This window comes from Cuculus canorus, chromosome 9, assembly GCF_017976375.1.
Source record: "Cuculus canorus isolate bCucCan1 chromosome 9, bCucCan1.pri, whole genome shotgun sequence".
Lineage (NCBI taxonomy): Eukaryota > Metazoa > Chordata > Aves > Cuculiformes > Cuculidae > Cuculus > Cuculus canorus.
Window position 1 is genome coordinate 21,196,422 of NC_071409.1, and position 20,474 is coordinate 21,216,895.

A 20,474-nucleotide genomic window follows, 5' to 3' on the forward strand; every position below is an offset into this window, starting at 1 on the left:
TGTTTCAAGACAAGCATCATTTCTCTCTATTCTTTAAATTAAACCAATTTTGTATTGTAGAAACCTGCAACCTATGAAATGAAGTCTTATGAAAGCATTTACTGACACTGACAGCTGCTTTGTACCCCAGCTCTACAACACAGTTCTGCAGACGGCAGTCATGTTTTCAAAAGGAAGCATAGACTATGACATCATCCTAAGGTTAAACCAGAAAGTTGAGAGGCCAAATCCTGAAAATATTAAAAAAACCCCTGTATTTATTAGATTTTACAAATAGGCTCAGTGATCTCCATAGGTAACGCTAAAGATAATAATAGTTTCTCAGAAAACCAATTTTATATACGCACACTGTAGGATAACCCATACTTGTGAAAATCTAGGAAGTTGACTTTTTTTTTTAGAAAACAAATAACTTCTCTAAGTTAGTTAGAAAACTATTTTGTCATGCTCAAATAACAAACTATCCCCAGCTCTGATTTTTCCACTTCGTGCATTTGTAATCTGTCACTTTATAATGGATAAGTAGGTGAGATACACCAGAAGCAGATACACAACATTTCATCTCTTAACGTTGTATGAAAATAAAAAGCAGAGATTCATCATATGGCAAGAGACAGCTCTGCTATTTAAAAACTGATGCTTACAATGTTTGACAGTGCCAACAGCAGTTAAAAAAAATGCAGTTAATTATTTACACAGCTACCTTTTTTTGGCACTTTTTGAAAAGAATGTGACCTATCTAAAATTGTACCCCGGTTGGTCATCCTACATTCCCAGAAACCCTTGTTAGCATTGAAAGGGTTTGTGTAGAGGGATGTGCGTGTAGGCTGTACATACGCTGCTCGCAGGTGTCTCCCAGCCAGCCAGGGAGGCAGTGGCATGTTCCCAGGACGTGGTCACAGCCGGCAGCATTCTTGCAGTTGCACACGTGGTGGCAGTCAAGCCCAAAGAATCCATCTGGACAAGCTGAAAAGGCAAAACATCCTTTTTTAGCCAAATTCTCACTTCTTTTCTGTATAAACTCTAGTTCAGAGGTCTAAAAACATGGGCTGCTGCTCATCTTCTCATGGATGCTTTGTCATGTGTCACTCTGCGATTACGCTTTAAAGCCAAAGTTGCTTCCAGGGTTAAGTCTGCAGAATTCTGATACGTGCATCTCAGCAAAACATGACCCATTTTACACAACAGATTTCTGCATAGAAAAACACAGCTAACAATACATTAAAGAGCCATAAAACAAGAGAGAGAATGGATTCACACAAACCAGTACTTGTGCTTCTGTAATGTACAAAGGAAAACGGAAATAATCCAGCACAATGCAAGACCAGGGGGCCATTCTTGCTGATCTCCCAGGCTTCTGAAATACAGTTCCTTGCCCTGACTCTTCTTCATGCACAGGATCTCTGTCCCAGTCTACTCAACACCTTTTCCTAAAGTATAAATTTGGCCCTCTAACAGAAAGCACTGCTGCCTGCTTTGGCTACAAGGGGCGGGGAAATTCAGTGTCTGTGGATAGAGGCAAACATGGACCTTCAGACAGTGAAGGCAGTAGTGTAACACACCGCAACATCTGCTTTGGCGTCTCTGCTCTCAGAGCTCATGCTCAGCTTCTGACTACATACCATTGTTTCCTCTACTCAAAATCAGAAGGCTGCTCTTCCCTTCATCCCCTCCAGATTGCAGTTTCTTCTCCGGCATACGAAAGATTTCAGACTTACACCGCTTTCCAAGGATGTCTCAGAAAAGCAGCAAAGTGCCTCATGCTGATATAAAACTGTAACGTATCCCTCAGACTCTGTTCAGTTTGTACTGGGAAAGAGCTGTTATCAAGTTGTAAGGAAGAGACAGCAGCATGTGGTTTCAATCTTTATGTTCTTATTTATTATGCTTCAGTAGCGCGTATGGCGCAGCATACAAGAAAGGACTTCTCCTACTTAACCCTAGGTGACTTCAAAGGCTGACAAAGCTTTTCTTTGTTTAATGCAGGGACTACACACTGCTGTCAGCTATTCCTTGACATGCACAGTATTTATTTTCCCCTTTTATCTTATTAAAACAGAACTCCTACTGGGCTATCTTACGATAACTGCTGAAATCCCAAGAGAGAAGCCCAGTCAGTTTGTCCTGTCGATTTGCACTTCAAGTGCAAACTTTAAGTGCTGCACTTCACAAGGGCTCTACTTTGCTGTTACTAAGACATCAATTAATAAACATACTGTAGAAAAAGTCTGAGACTACTCTTGCCTCCACTGCATGGGCCAACTTTGTGGCATTTTGGGATATTCAGTCAGATAAGCAGCAAGACGGATAATTCTACTGCTGGCCTGATCCTGTAACTGGATGTGTGCCTTGGTCGTACAACACATACCAGAGCAGGAGGGAACAAAATTAGACAAAATTACATTGAAGTGAAGACAATTGCAGGCTTCAAAGTGGGAGCAGCAGATACTCAGAACTTCACAGAATTAAATCAATTATAACAATTCCCTTCTCAAACGGGAGTGGAGCAACCCTGGTGCAGGGCAGGGCGACCTGGCTCGCTCGGCATGGTGCACTCATAACAGAGCTGTGAGCAGGGATGGTGAATGCAGGCACACCTTGATTCCTTTTCAAATTTTGTGACTTCTGTAATTTCAGCTTGAATCTGGATCCCATGCTGCCACAATACAAAATACCTCAAGCAGTAACTGTATGCTCAAATGTGTTCATATTAATCAATATTGGATTTTGTAAGGTACTGTCTTCTCCTAGGACTTCGAACTTACAAGGCTGGAAAAGTTTCCATCGCAACATTTCTGTGATGATGGAAAAGTCTTTCCCAGTCCTGAGATGAAGCATCAGCACTATGTGAGAAGTCCAAGGCAACTCATCCGTGCCGTGTTTCAGTCTCCACAATCCTGTCTGTAAGGCACAAAGCTTGGCCAATGTGGGTGGATTGCCAACAGGACGGCAAAAAGCACATCCCTGCCAGAAGGAAACCCTGCCAGTCTCAGAGTTACTAAAACCAGAAGTATTACACTTCCTTGGAGAGAAGGTGTCAATGAGGTTCTACCAAGGGCAAACCACCCACATGTTTTCCTCCCTCTTCATCTTTTGGAAGAAGCTAAACTGTTCTGGCTGAAACTTTCTTCGTGAAAAGGTAACACAGGTCACCTCAGAGCAAGCATCCTCCCTGCTTGAAAAAAGCACATAGAAAACAGGGTCTTGTGAACAGATCTACTCTTCCCTCCATGATCTTTTTTCAGGAATTTAAAAAGACAAAAACGTCCAATATGACTGATTTGGAAGCAGAGACTTGTATTTTTTATTTTTTTTCCCCAAAAGACGTCACTCAGGCTCCTTCATGCTTCTCACACCTACTTTGGCAAAAGATATTTAACTTTTTTGTCCCCATTTTGATTCCTGCTGGCATCACAGAATGGTTTCAGTTGGAAGGGACTGTTAAAAGGTCATTCAATCCAACACCCTGCAATGAGCAGGATATGTATTCCAGTCCACTGATTATTTTTGTGACCATCCTCTGGACTTACTCCAACAGATCCGTGGTCTTCCTGTGCTGAGGGCCTGAGAGCTGGGCACAGTACTCCAGGTGAAGTCTCACCAGAATGGAGTAGAGGGGCAGAATCATCTCCTTTGGCCTGCTGGCCATATTTCTTTTGATGTGGCCCAGGATATCGTTGGCCTTCTGGGCCATGAGTACACATTGCTGACTCCTGTCCAGCTCTTGTCCACCAGTACCCCTAAGTTCTTCTCTGCAGGGCTGCTCTCAATCCCTTCATTCCCAGCCTGCATTGATACTAAGGGCTGCCCTGACCCAGGGACACTTGCCTTTGTTGAACCTCATGGGGTTCACATGGGCCCACTTCTCAACCTTGTCCAATTCCCCCTGGATGGCATCCCTCCCTTCCGGCATTCCAACTGCACCACTCAGCTTGATGTCACCTGCAAACTTGCTGAGCGTGCACTTTAATCCACTGTCTATGTCACTGATGAAGATATTAAATAGTACTGGTCCCAGTAAGAACCCCCAAGGGACACCACTCGTCACCGATCTCCATCTGGACATCAAGCCATTGACCACTACGCTCTGGATGTGACCAATCAAGCTGTTCCTCTTCCACCCAGCAGTTCACCCATCAAATTCATATCTCTCCAAATCAGAGAGAAGGATGTTGTGGGGGACCACATCAAAGGCCTTACAGAAATCCAGACAGATGACACCCATAGCTCTACGACTTTTTTCATAGTCACTCCACTGCAGAAGGCCACCAGGCTGGTCAGGCAGGACTTGCCATAGGTGAAGCCATGCTGGCCGTCTTGAATCACTTCCCTGTCCTTTATGTGCCTCAGCATAGCTTGTAGGAGGATCTGTTCCACGATCTTCCCAGGCACAGAGGTGAAGCTGACAGGTTGGTAGTTGCCAGGGTGCTCATTTTTACCCTGTTTAAAAATGGGTGTGATGTTTCCCTTTTTCCAGTCACCAGGGGACTTCATCTGACTGCCTTGACTTTTCAAATATCATGGACAGTGGCTTGGAAACTACATTTGCCTGTTCCATCAGGCCTCCGGGATGCATCTCACCAGGTCCCATAGACTTATACAAATTCAAGTATCTCAGGTGGTCAGTCTTACAGTGGGAAGGACTTTGCTCCCTCAGTCCCTGCCTTGCGGACCATCCACTTGAGAAATATGGGAGGACAGATTGCCAGAGAAGGCAGAGGTTTCTTAAAGAAATACCCCTTAATTCCTTTAAATGAATAGAATTACACCACAACACAGATAACTGTATTCCTTTTCCAATAAAAAAAAATAATTTAAAAAAAGGATAGACTTACAAAACCAGAGTTCAACTAAATAATATTTTAAAAGGACATAGTGGAGACACCATAAATTATAGGACACATATTGCAATGGGACTTAGAAAACAGTGTTTATTTTGTGTAATAATTGCTGGTAAGAATGAGAGGAGAGCAACAAGCAATATCTGAATTCCAGCCTGGGGGGGGTCTTTTGCTATAGAACTCCTAAGGCTGTGGAGCACCTTCCTTCCCATCAGAGGGCAGTAGCTGCCTGCAAGTGCTGCCGCTTCCCTCTCGCAGCTGTAACCCTGCCTTTGTAATCTGGCTTATAAAGCTGCTTTCTAAGGAAAATAATTGTGACTTTGGTTTAATGATCATCATTTGTAGACTCTTCAATCATTTACACTTCAATAACTTCCATAATGTCTGACTGACTGCGTGCTGTTTCTGTTGTATTCAAGACTGTATTTTTATGATCTGCACAATGATGCAGCACGACAGCAACCTCCTTAGGTGATGCCACAGACTGAGTCACAATAATCATTCTAAGTAATGCAGTCCAACCTTTCCAAAATTTTAACAAATGATCGGGTAATAGAAAATTATTAAATTTAAAGTTAAAAGTGTATTTGCTCTTAAAGAGTTCCCTTGGGAAAATGCACAGATCTATGCTTTTCTCCAAAACATTTCAGAGAGGTACTAGGAACAAGCAAATATAAGTCAGGACGAGCATATTCCTGCTCAGTGTTCAAATTGTAAGACTGCTTAAAAAGAGAGTCTTCATAAAGACGTGATATAGTGGGAATCTTAAGCATGCATCTAACTTTAATCACGTCTGTGCCCGGTATGAAACAACTCGCAAAATGCTTCGCAGAAGCACAAGGGAACATGGAAGGGCACATTCCAGTATCATCTTCCAATCAAGTTCAATGGCTTGTTGAGATCAGGCACTATAAATTCTATAACCAGCTCACTGCATAAAGAAAACCCCAACTGCACAAACCCAACAGGGACCGGAGAGAGCAGCAGTACCTCTTTCACAAAAGGTTCCTGTCCATCCCGCTGTGCAAGTACAGGCTCCGCTCACGTGGTCGCAGGCAGCTCCGTTCTGGCACTGACAGCTGTACTCACAGCTCAGGCCGAAGCTTCCCTCGGGGCATCCTGCAGTGTAGGAATCAAAACCAGATGATGGGTTAATTCTGGAGCAGATCAGAGATCAACAGGGAATTTTTTAGATACGTGGGAATTATTATTCACAAAGGAAGAGTCAAGGTGCAACAGTAATGCCTTAAAACTGATGTGATTAAGTATTCTCCTTGGGGTCCAGGTAAGCTGGGCTGTTTTTATTAAGATCTATTTGAGAAAAATGCCAAGGTGTTGAAAGACTAAATTCTGCACAGAAAAGGTATATCCTCTGATAGTTGCGAAGCCTGCAACTTTGCAGGTTCTGCTTGATGACACTTAGCACACTGGTCTGGAATTGCTTATGTGCACATTTCCTGTGGGACTTCATCAGCCAGGAGGGGGGAAGCTCCCAGCTTCTGCACCTCCTTTTGAGGCCTTATCCTGTGTTTTCCTGCAAATCCTCCTTCCCTAGAAAGTTGGAAAAAATATGAAATGTGGTGGTTTCCTTCAGAAAGCTCCAAAATGAAAGCTGCATACTGCCTTTTCAGGCTCTGCTTTGAAAATTTCAAGTGAAAACATTACATCTTGGGGACAGATTAATAATTGCATTTCCACAGCAGTTAACGTAAGGAGTCTTAAAAGATTTGTATGGTACTCAGCTATCTGAAGAAAGAAAACAACACTTGAGAACAAAACTAATTTCTTCCAGGATTATAGGAAAATCAATTAAGAACAGGGCCAGTTGCCTAATTCACATTAGACATTTTGGAGGAGCTGAAATAGAGAGATATACTTGGCTAAACACAATAGTACAGGGTGTCTACTCATATTTGAAGGTCTTGTGAACTCCCCTCTAAATATGTTAGGAAACTACAGCCAGATCTCGTGTGATTTTAGCATTTACAACACAAATTTTCAGGCAATCTGGAAAGAGTCACAGAGAACAGAAAACAATGAGGATCTTCAAAGACAACTCTCTGTCTGGAATAAAGTGGTGGGTTTGGTATTGCCTATGTCAAGCCTTAGGTGGTCAGCAAGAGGAATGAGAGTGAATCTGGTCACTTCTGCAGGTGACTCCAACGAGAGCAAAGCCCTGTCTCTTACAGAGGCTGTAAGTTGGAATGGAAGACAGAAGGATAGCAAGGTACCTTAAGCATTTACTTGCTTCCAATCACCTTTGTTGGAAAACAGGCCATTGTTTAAATGTGGAGTTGTTCAAGTATACTTTTTTACATTTACAGTTGAAAATCAGTCCCAGGGTTGAACTGCTGCAAAATTCCATTTCATCACCTCCTGCTCCCAAAGCTGCAGATCACTGCACATCGTACCTCCTGCACTAGTTTAACGAGTAAATACATAGAAGTGTACTCCTGCTTTAAAAGCTTGATCCTCCTCAGTGTCTACGTCACACTTGAAATTTCAGAGTCCAGGGGATGTATGCAAGGAAAACAGTATTCCAGTGCAGTAACAGGTGTAGGGCTCTCAGCTGAGCCTTCTTCAAACCTACAGCATTTAGCTTGGAGTTGAGACTTTCAAGGTGATGGCAACAGGTCAGTACACTTCACAAATGATTTTGCAGTCCACATCGCAGAGAATCTGCCCTCTGCTGAAGCAGGCGCAGGCTGCCGCGATGCATGCTGAGATACACTCACCCTGCTGGAGAACCTGAGCTGCCTGTAGAGCCGCAAAAGGAAACTCTGACCTGCAGCAAGAGGCTAGAGCAGCCTCAAGAGCAGAGGAGTTCTCTGACAACAGGGAATAGCAAAGATGTCACCTCCAAGGCAGCATAAAATACTTAGGGAAGAATTATGGCTTTCACAATCCTGCACCTATACGTACACATATATACATACACATTTTTATATATGCAAATATATACGCACACACATATATTTGAATTGGGGCAAAAAGCAGACTGAATAAAACAAAAAGCCCATAGACAGAACATTAGGCATTGCTAGATGTTTTGTCAGTGGCCATGGCTTCACCGATTACCTTGCCACAGAGGATGACAACCAGCTCTTTGGCTACCTTCTGTCTGCAAAGATGCAGTTTTGAGAGAGGTCAGCAGTGTAGCTGGCAGCTCTTTCTCTGGGAGCTGGTCTTCCCACAAACTGTTCTTCCCTTCCCTCTGTGCCAACAGCACCAACAGCCATGAGATCAACTTTTCTGGGTCTTTGTCTTAGGTCACTGTTCCAGATTAATTGTTTTGACATTTCTCTGTGACACCAGCAGTTAATTCTGCCTACACTACTGTGAGACTCCGGTAGCTACATCTGTGCTACTGTAAGACTGCTGAACTAATGGATAAAATATTTATTTAACAACATCAATATAATCAATAACAGTAATAACAATAATAATAATAGCAGCTTAACTATGCAACCTACTGTCACAAGATTAAGTGAATACCAAATGTCTGAATAGAATAAAAAAGGAAATAGGCACATTAATTGGGGGGGAAAAATCAAATTGTCTTAAATATAGAGATATTGCTTCTGTCTCGAGAAGCTCCTGAGTGATGAATTGATGAAACCTGCATATCAGGAATTATTTATATGCCTGATTTTATCCTCTTAAGGCATCTGCTATTGAACTCTGTTAGAGAGAGATTAGCAGAGAACATGGGCCTCTGGTAAGTTCACTGCGTGTTTTCGTTGATAACAAACAGAAGACCCCAAATCCTCCCTATTTTTCTTCTGTTATGTACATGTGAAGTGTTTCTATATGCCTGGCCTTAAAAAAAAATGGATGAAGAAAAAGTGCACACCCCAAACTGATTAAATAAAACTGATATGGCGGCTTCCATACCACAAGCCAATTATACATCAATCCTATCACTCGCATGAGATCTTAACATCAAAAATAGCTCTTGAGTCCAAAGCAAGTCTGAAAATAACTTTTCTGGAATTGGAATTAAGGACATTGTCTAACCCTGATGAAACCCGAGTGCTCTGCAATGCGCTGGGCAGACCGGAGGCGGTACAGCCCGGAGGTCTTCCTGGAGAGAATCATCAGGAAAAACAATTTCCGCTGATCGGTCTTGCAAATTCCCCACGTTGACAAAGCGGCAACTTACTCCTTTCGCAGTGTTTCCCAGTGAATCCTGGCTCACAGAAGCAGGAGCCAGTGACCGGATCACAGCTACCGTCACTGTTATTACAGACACACGTGTTTTCACAGCGCTGTCCCCAACGGCCACTATTGCAGACTGCAATGTAAAGCAGGATTTATATTGAGAATAAACTTTGAGCTTGGCTAACAGATTATTTTACATCTAAATGAGAGAACGGAAAAGTTGCGAAATGGCTTCTTAATATACAGCCACTCTGAACTACAATCTTAGCTGCAGCATGGAGCACAAATCAATGGAAATTAATACAATTTTTGCTGATTTATTTCAGCTGAAAGTAAGGGTCTGTAGGCAGACATGCTATCCGCATAAAACTAATCGTTCATAGTCAATCCATATCAATCAATCCACAGTTACAAACACATAATTTCATGGAAATAAAATCTCAGCTATTGAGTCACTTAGCAAAAAACCTGCATAACTAGAACAGCTAATGGGCAAAGCAAGTCAGATTTGTGAGCATCACCATATTTTCCTCAAAATACTGGGAAAAGCAACATGGAAACAGACAGAGACATCTCACAATCTTTGTTAATGCAGCTTACTGCTTTCACTCTGAAAATCACACAAACTGACGTGATTAGAACAATGTACCACAGCACCTCTTTCCTTTCTGGTAAGGATAAAGATAAAAGTGCCAGTTAGGGCAATGGAAGCCTGGGTTTGGAGTTGGCATCTGTTTCATGCCTGGTCTGCAACAGTTGGAAGAGCTGCATTACTGAGTCATCCCTACAAAACAACTTTTCTCATATCTCATCCTGAACACAAACAAAAGCTTTTCTTTGCCTTGGTCTCTCAATTCTTTAGACAGCCCAGGGCGCTATGGAAAGCTATCTAAATGGCTCTACACATTATCAACTCGTTTGATTTTTAAAACATGCATATTGGTGGAAACTTCAAATTCTTCCCAGAGTTTTCTTCAGTTCCAAGCCTGAGAAGCCAGGCCCAAAACTTACTGCTGTCAACATTGGCAATTGATTTATATGACTTTATGTGTTTAAGATAAAGTTTAGAAAGAGGTCTGTATTATGTTGGCTTTTTGCAAGAGGGAACATAATGAATCAAGCAGAAAAGATGTGAAACAGGAAAAGGAAAGCATCAAGCAGGATGGCTTAACATTTAAATGGTGCTATTGAAAAAGGGCAAATCTGCACACTTACACAACCATCAATATAGAGAGTGATGCTCAAGTCAAGAGAAAGAGGCTCTGCTCTTCCAGAGAACAAAATTTCTCCCAGAATTTATATTCACAAGTTAAAGAGTGACCTTAAGACACACGACTGTACATACCACTCACTTGTTGAATAAATCTCCCCTAAGCAAAATGAAAATTTGAGAGTCAATCTTAAAATTAATCTGTGCTGAAAATGAAAAACAAAACTGTCTGTCAGTCAAAATGCTGACAGGACAGATGGTATTGGGCAAAGGGACCCATAGTGTTGAAATAAGAGCTTATATCAATACTTTGCACTTCATCAGCCATCTATTTCAATGCTTTGAACCTAGATAATTAAGGATTTTAACCACTCAGGCTGTGCAAACCCAAAAACATGCAATTTCAGAAGCAGTAAGATTAGCGAAAGTATATTACAAAAATGTAATAGACTAAGAACAAACAAAACTGGTTCTTAAATTTGCAGCAAAGTCCCTGGGAGATAACCCACGAGCCCTGTGGAGTGAATTCACATTCCACTTACGGTGTTTGCAGTTGTGGCCAGTCCAGCCAGGGGGACAAGTGCACTTTCCAGTGATGTGGTGACACTGAGCGCTGCTCCTACAGCTGCATAACAGCTGGCAATTTTGTCCATAGTAACCATCAGGACAGGCTGAAATCAGATGAACAGACTGTAATTTCACCTAGGTAATAACACAGGCAAGGATTGATGTTTTCAAACAAGACAGCAACACCTTGCACCCTAAAACATACATTAACCGAATCCAGAAATAAAAAAGGCAAAATGAAAGAAAGATCTGCAATTTGTATACTAGGCTGTCTGGGGCCTGTGAAGCAGGAATAGCTTGAGTGACTTTTGGGTACCTCTCTTGCACATCGGGAGCAATCAGCAGAGAAAGAGTGCTGAGCAAACCTTCATCAAAAGCAATTTTGTGACTAACAAGGAGAAAAAATACGCCACCATTGAGGTCTTGCACAAAGCAGTGCTGTCCCTGAGAGCCTGTCTATACTGCCAGCACAAAGCCACACCCAAGCAACCTTTAATATCCAGAGGCTGGGTAAGGATCCCCACCATCACAGCACAGACCAGTGCTTGAGCATATTCCCACAGTCTCTGCTGAATTTGCAGAGACAGCACTGATACTACTCCTTCATCTTCATTACCATTTAATCCCTAATGATATACATCAAGGAGTGTTGCTGCAAACATAAGCCAAGAGTAACACATAATGGGCCAACTGGTCAGCACCTCTCGCCAAGCACTCAGGATTACAATACAAGTATTGTGTCTATTACACGTTGTATTTCTAAGTACTTATTACCATAAGTCACGCCTAATGATAACATCAATTCGGGATGCAGTTTAGCCGGTCATCTGCATTTACATGTAATTTCCCTCTGGTAAATAACGTCAAAACCAATCTCAGGAATTGCTGCAGCCAAAGGGTACTTATCTTGGATAAGTGTGTCTAATGTAACAGGCATCTCACAAAACACCAAGAAGGCAAAAGCAAAACTAACTTTCCATGGGGAAGGCCAATGTGAGGACTCACGTGCAGAGCAGGATGCTCCGGTGTAGCCAGCGGGACAGTCACAGGCTCCAGTTTCCCTGTTGCACTGGCCCCCGTTGGTGCACGGCTCACAGGAGGACTGGCAGTCTGGTCCCCACTGGCCTGCTGGGCAATCTAGGAAAAAAAGCACAGGAGATGGCCCCAGTATCGTTTTCTGTTTTAAGACAATTATAGATTTCTGCTGTTACCTTGAATTTTAAAATAACAGTAAAACGAAGCTGGATAAAGTACTGTTAGATTATCGCCTTAGACCTACAGCACTACCACAGTAAACCTTCTGAAAGAGTCAACATGCCCCATGTACTGCAGCACACGAGAACACATCTAAAGACAGATCCAAAGGCTCTCTTCCAGCTTCCATCACCATTCATCTGTTTGTTTTTTTTTGTTTGGTTTCTGATACAGTAGTGTTGGGAGCATTTAGATATAGGTGAAAAATGAATTACTGCACTCAGCAAAGGAAACCTGCAGAGGACGGTAATCTGCAGACAGATGCAGGAGGGGAGGGCTGCTGCTGAATTTTTGCTGGGCTGAGTTGGTGGCAGGACCGTCATCTAGTCCAGAGGAATGTGACGTGGAGCCCACGTCTCCATTCAGCTCTGCCTCCTTCACCAGGGTCCTGTTCTGTGGAGCAGTGACCACCAACCAGGTCCACGCAGGGCAGATGCTCCTCAGATGTGCAATAGTCAGAGCTCTGCAAGTGGTGAAGGGGCACCCCATGGCCCCTTGGTAGTTCAGTGTCCCTGAGACCTTTTTCATCCTTTTACTTAACTACCTACAGCAATGCTTTCCTTTTTTTTTCTTTTCCCCTTTTCCTTCCTCTGTTCTAGATCCTTCACTTGCTGGTTCCACAATAGCTGTGTTCTGCCAAGGCCTTTCAATAGCTCCCGAGGCACATCGTGTGCATACGGTAGCACAATCTCAAGCTCTGTTCTGGAACTCAGAGCTGTTGCAATGCCCCGATATCTCTGCCCAAGTTGTATAAATCCAGCCCAGCACAGAAACAACTATTAATTGGAGCAGACAGACAGGTCAGGGTAACCAAATCTCCCTCTCTTCTTTACAAACAATCCCAAGTGGTGGATATCATAGGTTCTGCACAAAGAGTTATTCATCAGCCAACCTGCAGATGAAGCCTATTGCATTGCATTGCAGCTTTAGTGGGAAACAGAATAATTCTACTTACTGTGTCTGTCAAAGCAAGACATTCACTACCCCATCCCAACACCAAACACACCTTGGTCACAAGTAGCACCAGTCTTCCCAGCTGGACAAATACACTGCCCTGTTTTGGCATCACACGGTGCTTCTCCACAGCTGCACGTCTGCCTGCAGTTCACCCCAAAGCTCCCAGGTGGACAAGCTGGTCAAAAGAAACCCAAAGACACGATTGGTATAACGAAGCATTCTGAAAACATTAGGAGACATCACCATCAGCAGTTTTAAGTTGAGTTGCGCTAGTACAAAGTGATCTATGTTAGCATCGGTGTGTCAGCGACTGGTGGTCTGGAATTAACAGCAGTAAGGCTCCAGAAAATCTATGCCTGAACTTTTAAGAGGTAACTACAGTTACCTGGACAAATACTAGTATTAGTAAATGGCCTCAGCCTTGTACCTCAATCTTTACAAGCAGAGTGACACAGCAGTTGCTAGGCTCTAAATATCAGTTTGACTTCAGTGGGGAACTGTCAGCTTGCGTCAACAACAAATAAACTCTTTTATTTGCAACTTTTATATCTGATAAGTTTCCTGCAAAAGCTTTCCAACCCCATGTTTACCTCACAGGGAAATAGGCAGTGAGTACCTACATAAATGGCATTTTTCTCCGTGAAACCCAGGTGGACATGAATGCTTGCAGACTCCTGTCTCATGGTCACACAAAACATCAGCAGGACAGTTGCACCTCAGTTTGCAACCAGCCCCATAAAAGCCAGGTGTGCATTCTGGAAAACGCAAGTAGACACAGAACACATTTAAGAAAAAGAAAGAGTTAAGAAAACGAAACAAAAGTCATAAAATAATTTGGTAGAAATATACAGAGAATCTATTATAATGTACGTTTTAGAGGTGCCGACAGCAAATTGTAAATACTTATTAAACACTTGCATGGAGATTTCAAAGAGGTTATTGCTTAAATACAACCCAGAAACAGAGTGGGAGAATACTTAAGAATATATTCAATTACAGCCATTACAGAATTACTCTTCTTATCTGTCTGTACCTTCTGCTGGTCTCTGCCTTGGTGCAAAGCCAGTGCTGGGATAGCAATGCTCTCCCCCTCTGAACTAAGCACGTCACCAAGAATGCTATAGATATTAAACATTATTGCTATTACTCACCAAACCCCCAGAATGAGTGTCGTAAACCTGACACGTTCCTGCCTGCCCAGAGAGGAATCTGAAGGATCTTTATTGCATTACTCCATTACTGACTAGAGAGGGTACCGAGACGTGCAAGCATTAATGTGGAATACAATTCTCTTTGAACTACCCCCAAAACGTACAAAGAATAAGTTGAATTCGAAGATCTCCAAATCTAAGGAAAGGTAGCATTACTGAAACCATTCACAAATAATCCTGCTGCCATAAAACACAGGTTTTGCCACTTATTTACTGTCTGTGCAGAAAAAGGAAAGAACAAAAGTGAAGACTCGCACATTCTTCATTATTTAGGGCTGAATTTAGGGTTGTATTAGAATTTGGTTTCTATGCCTCTGTTGTCATTTGATCACGCTAAAAATCCCGCATTCTTAAGCTGTATTCTCCTTGATGCCCCTCTAAGCCCTGTGTCAGGCACTCATGGAATCTGCTGTGTGAAAACACACAGATAAAATAATTAGTAGAATATGAATATATTAGTAGCAGCAACAGCCAAACAAAGCAGATGGGGGGAAGAATGAGAAACAATGCTAGGACTAAGGCATAAGCAGACACAGGGAATTTGGCTTTCTATTTTACCTTTCTGACACTTTTTGCCATGAAAACCAGGCTTGCAGGTGCAAGTCCCATTCCTTGCGTTGCATTCCAGCGTGTGCTCTTTCATGCACTGACACTCCTCAGAGCAGCCAGCTCCGAAGGCCCACCTGGGACAGGCTGCAGTCAGATGAAAAGGAATCATTAGCTCTGTAATTATGCATGGGTTATTTGAAATTGCACACTGCTGCAGAATGCAACTGCTGCAAAAAGCCAAACATTCATTTTACTTTCAGCAAATACATCCACGTTCCTATGACAGTGCCTATTAATGTGTGGGTGTGTAAAATATAGTTTACATGAATCCTATATTAAGTAATTCATTTCATTTTAAGCAATCTGCGATGAATGCAAGAAACAGATATGTTTCAAAGTGAAATTGGTGAAGTTTCTGAATGAAAAAATATTTGGATACACTCAAGACAAAAGCTTCCATGAAAACAACTAATAAATCACACAACTAATTTTCAATCTTATATAGACAACCAAAACTTGTAACTGCAAAGACTCATCTATTTTGTAACGTTTTTTGTTTGATTCTTTTTATTCCCATTTAACATTCTGGCCCCACCCTGCCCCAGCCAGCCCTGCTCCTCAGCTCCCACTCCAACCACATCGGCAGCTCCAACCAGACTTTAATCTCACCAACAACCCTAATATTAACCTGTCAACTCCAATCCAACCCTGCCTACAGTCCTCACCTTTGTGCATCAGTAAATCGCAGACCTTATGGCAAAAATTAATTGCTAGAAGAAAAGATTAATGAAGTTTCTGGGGCCTTCTGGCACACGTCAAAAGTCACGTCCTCCCACTCCCCCCAGCTCATCACAGAACTCAAAGCCTTGCTCATTTTATATGTGATGTGGAATCCTTTTAAGATTGTTATGTTGTACATGTGTTAAATAAACATATCTGAAAAATTATGTGGACTTACTAAGATGGCAGAAGCGCCCGTATAGTCCAGGGTCACACAAGCAGGCTCCATAGAGTCGGTGGCAATAGCCATTGTTGGCGCAGTTGCATGGTTTGTTACAGTTCTTCCCAAAGAAGCCTTTTGGGCAACCTTTTGAGTGCACAAACACAACAGGGAATCAGCTGTTAAGTGTTAAAACATGAACATCAAATCAGCTCTCTTTCAGTTGTTGCTACAGAAAAGACCACGTTTATTTTGTTGCTGACCTGGGGCTCTGCACAACCCATCCTTACAAGGTATTTGCTTTCTCTCACCGTTTGTCCTGCCTATTATTCAAACAAAACATCTCGCACAATGGAGGCTTTTCCCATTTAGGCCCCTAACATTCACTATGCACAACTACACCTCGACTGACACAAGGAAAGAAGTGGTGAGGTTTCAGATGAGGTTTCAGGTGGCCACTACCCCAGGCAAGACGAGGGGAGTCCTACCATCTTCACAAAGCTTGCCGTGCACACCAGGTGGGCAGCGGCACTGCCCTGAGATGGGGTCACAGGAGCCTCCGTTCTGGCACTTGCAAACGCTGGTACAGCCTCTGCCGTATGTCCCGGGGGAACAAGCTGTGGGGAAAGCAGAGAAGATGAATGGGCCAAAATAATCTTTCCCTCTCCTAGGAGTGAAGCAAAGTAGTATGCGATGCATTCAAACTCTCCTCTGCATGTGCTACTCTTCACACAAGGCTCAAAAAACATTGCCTAAAAAGAACAAAGCTTAAAAATCAGAGCAGAGTTTTTAATATTTGGAGATAACTATTTTAAATATTTTTCCCCTCCCAAATACTATTTTAAAAATAACACTGTGTTTTTCTAACATAATGTATTAAATTCCTCAGGTGATCATTGCAGATAAGGATCCACATCAGCACAGGATTCCTTCCTAAAGCCCTCATCTGACTGAACTGACATGTTATCAATGTACACTAAGAAATCTGACATTTCACATAAATTTTCATTCAGCTTTTTTGGTTCATTATGACAGAAATTTAGTTCCAGTTTTCTCAAAAACTGTTTAGCTTACCCTAAAACCACAAACTATGCTGTATATTAAGAAAGCAAGACAAAAGTGTGAAAGCAATCACATATAACTAATTCATATAGATTATATTTTATATTTATCATGGTCAATGCCTAATTCATTGCACTGCAGTTTGGCTCAATAATGTAGTCCCATTAAAGTTTTTTAAATTCCAAAGGCGAATTCCAGCAGATTACATGCATGAATATCTGCTATAAATATAGAGCAAAAATCTTGTTATTATTATCTATGAAATGAATGAAAGAATTTGGATCCTCTCTTGAAGTGTAATCTATCCCAAACCAATAGAGCACCACAAAACAGAATAAAGAATATCTTAATTTGACAGCCTAAACTGTCTTAGGTAGACCAGAAATCATAATTTTAATCCTCCTCACTCCTCTTCTTTCAGCCGTCCCCAACGTTTACAAATGAAACCCACACTCAGTCTCCCACAACAACCATGGGCAGACTGTTGGTATCAATAATTTCCTGTTTTTTCTATACTTTTGCTCTTGTGATGATGCCTCTCAAACAATCTTGACGGTAATTAACCTGAAAATCGCTGTCTACCAATGCTAAGTAGTAATTCTTCATTGAATTTGTCTCATCAGTGACAGCACAGACTCTCCGAGTATGATGGGCCACAGCATTCCATACACCACGAAACAGAAGCACCCATCTCAAACACACGAGTCCTGCTCTGTGAAGGCAGGCAAGCTGTGCCAAACTGTAGATGATGAACAGTACACGGTACATCCAGAAATCACCACTCTATCTTTCCTATTGGTTTTGACAAGTGCTTTTAAATCATCTGCCAGGAAGCAGAAATAAGGAAAGTAAAATGCTATTACAAAGGGCACTGGCTGATTTGGCAACAGAATTCGGAAAACTAAAATTTCCAATATTAAAAATTAATCATCCCAAGAAAAAATGTTAATTATAAAAAGAATGGAAAGGGAAACAAAAAAAAAACCAACCCAAAACCAAAAGCAGGAGCCAGTTTACCAACAGAAGGAGAAAAACAGAAAAAAGGGGCAATGTCTTGGGATGCTGTCAAGGAAAAATCAAGTTTAACATCTATGTCCATCCAGATTGTCACAGCACCTGCCAGGACAGACTTCTGAAAGCCAGCAAGGCATGTCGAGCAGCAAAGCATGGCAAAGCCTGGCACTTTGCAGCAGCAGAGGGAATAGGAACGAACACCAACACAAGTACTTTGGAAGGGGTACTGCGCTGTACTGGATGGTAGAAACCTCACTGTTCACAGTTCATATTTTTACTGCAGCATTCCTTAGAATTTCTATTTTATGTGTCAAATTACAATAAAATTTGCTGTCTACGAGGCAGCGGTGCTCCTTAGGGTGCTTTACGGAATAAAAGTAGACAGATTATTCCCATTTCCTACCTATCTGCATTGTCACAGCACTAGGACACCGTCCCCAGTTTACAAACACCCTGTACTCACTTTCATTACAGATAATACCAGTCCACCCAGGTGAGCAAACACAGCCATTGTGTTCAGTGTTGCATCTGCCTCCATTCAGGCAATCCTCACAGCTCAAGCTACAGTCGTTGCCAAAAGTGTTATCAAGGCAAACTGAAATAAAAAAACACAGAAGACGTAGTGAGCATCCAGACAAAATACTTTTACAAGCTCTTGCCTATCATTTTTGCCCTATCAAGTGCAAGAAGGAACCTGCATGACATTGACAGATACTGTACATCATTAAAAGTATTTCTTGGGAGAGAATCTCCTTTTCCCCTCGCTAGACTATCCTTTTTGTTCTTCTGTTGGAGTAGGTGGATGCAGTGCCATTTAAGTCTAGTTCAGTGATATTTTTAACAGCGTAGTTTGAGTGTTATCCTAAGAATAAAAAGCATAAGACATGTTCGTCACTTCTTTTTTTCTTCATGGATATGAAAAAAGGGGTTAGTTTATACGCGAATCTTATATGAAAATGCATTCTTCTCCCACCTTCCCTACTCTCTCCCTTGCACCCACCACACGTGCACCCTCATGTTTTTTCTTCATGGGGTCTATCGAGAAAGGCATAGAAAATAAGCATTTCTCTCTGCTAAAATACCTTGGTGACATTAAGGTCCTATACACACCGTCAGTCTATTGCCTTCGAAGCCTCATGGCAGTGGCTGAAGACTTTCTGGAAGGGGATTTTGAAGAACACCTGAAAGCGAGCTAGCAGATTATTTCAGCTAACAGTAAGTCAGCAGGCTGGTTGTTTTTCATTTTCCATGCGAGGCCAGATTTCCTCTCGGTCTCAGCACCCAGCTGTTCCTTTTGCTGAAGCTGAACAAATGCCCAAGCTTTCAGAGACATTTAGAATCCCATTGCTTGGGACAGGTTACAAATTCATACATTAGAAGAAGAAAACAGGCTACCATTAAAAACATTATGCTTTTACATTAAAAAGTCCATTCAATCTATAGAAAATAGTTTATCATTTACATCAGCTTAATGTTTAAAGCTGTACTTCTATAATTTAGATAGCAGCACAAAAATATGTCTGAAACTCAAAGGAATAAATCAACATTTGGGAGGTAAAATTACTTACTAAACCATTAAAGGTTTCATTCCTCCATTACCTTTTTCTACAAACCCTCATGTGCAGCAAAGCCTCAGCTTTAGAAGAAGTGCAGACACTCAGCTATGACTGATAGTACCCAAATTTATGTGGCTAAGCATAAATAAAACATGCAAAAACTGGTCAATAAATATTTGATTGTGGTCTCTAGGCCTGATAATTTTGCCTGCGGTTATTTCATTTATCAGTTTCCCAACTGGTTATCAGTGTTGTTGAGTCTGGCTGGATGCTATGCGATTTTGGAGGTCTTAACAGTTTTGTTCATAAAAATAAGTTAAATTTTTATTAAAGCCAAGACCGGTTCCTGATTTTTGCCTGTAGGGCACAGTCCTCAGATGAGTAATTAGAGCTTATATAAAAATCACAGGACATATATAACAAAAAAAAAAAAAAAGAAACCTCATTCCTCCCTGGTGACCCACCAACATATACTGCACTCATCAGAAATAAAGCACAGGATTTCAACTCATAATACTCTTTAAGCGGTGAAGTTCCACCTCCACGTGGCAAGACTGAACTCATATGAAGTCCAGGTGCAAAGCTGATTTGCACCCATTCGTGTTACTGTCTGTACTCATGAGCTGTGCTCACCACTAGTTGTGCCAAGCCCAAGGCCAGCCCGAGTTCTGTGTGGGTGGGTCCATGCTTTTCCTGGAGAATATGCCTGAAGCATCAAAAAGGGCCTGAATCTCCAGAAGGTTGTTTTTTTCCACAAATAAGAATGCACATATCTTAAGCTAAAACTTCTCCAATTATTATAAAAGGGCTTGTAAACAGGCACACATTTCCCCCCTCCTCACTCCTTTCCTAGAAGAAAGGAAGCATTTCCCAAGGGCTTGCTCTCAGTAGACTTTGTGCATGGAAAACCCATGGAATCCTCTCACCCCTGGGATGAACAGGATCTTTCTGTCTGTTGCTTCCAGGGCTTTGTGCAGACACCTTGTTTTTCCAGGAAGCCTCCCATCCCTTGCTTGCTACGCTGCTCACTTTTCCCACATTTCACCATATCCAGGCAGCAGCAGCCAGAATCAGGGAAGCCTTCCTGTTCCCCAAACTTGCTGCATTTGGAATGGGATATGTGGCATGAAGGACAAGCAACAAGCAGGATTA

General features: G+C 42.0%; 1 protein-coding gene across 1 annotated transcript in view; it reads right to left on the bottom strand.

The window, feature by feature from the left end:
* LOC104063822 (multiple epidermal growth factor-like domains protein 6) overlaps positions 1 to 20,474 on the bottom strand; it is a 194,697-nt gene that overhangs the window by 27,743 nt on the left and 146,480 nt on the right. Inside the window, exons 13-23 of the mRNA XM_054074867.1 lie at positions 18,230 to 18,361; positions 16,179 to 16,307; positions 15,709 to 15,837; positions 14,760 to 14,894; positions 13,611 to 13,745; positions 13,040 to 13,165; positions 11,785 to 11,916; positions 10,755 to 10,883; positions 9,004 to 9,135; positions 5,832 to 5,960; positions 838 to 966 (exon numbers count right to left, since the gene is read on the bottom strand). Coding sequence (XP_053930842.1) covers positions 838 to 966; positions 5,832 to 5,960; positions 9,004 to 9,135; positions 10,755 to 10,883; positions 11,785 to 11,916; positions 13,040 to 13,165; positions 13,611 to 13,745; positions 14,760 to 14,894; positions 15,709 to 15,837; positions 16,179 to 16,307; positions 18,230 to 18,361 — 1,437 coding nt within the window. The remainder of the gene's footprint in view (positions 1 to 837; positions 967 to 5,831; positions 5,961 to 9,003; positions 9,136 to 10,754; positions 10,884 to 11,784; positions 11,917 to 13,039; positions 13,166 to 13,610; positions 13,746 to 14,759; positions 14,895 to 15,708; positions 15,838 to 16,178; positions 16,308 to 18,229; positions 18,362 to 20,474) is intronic.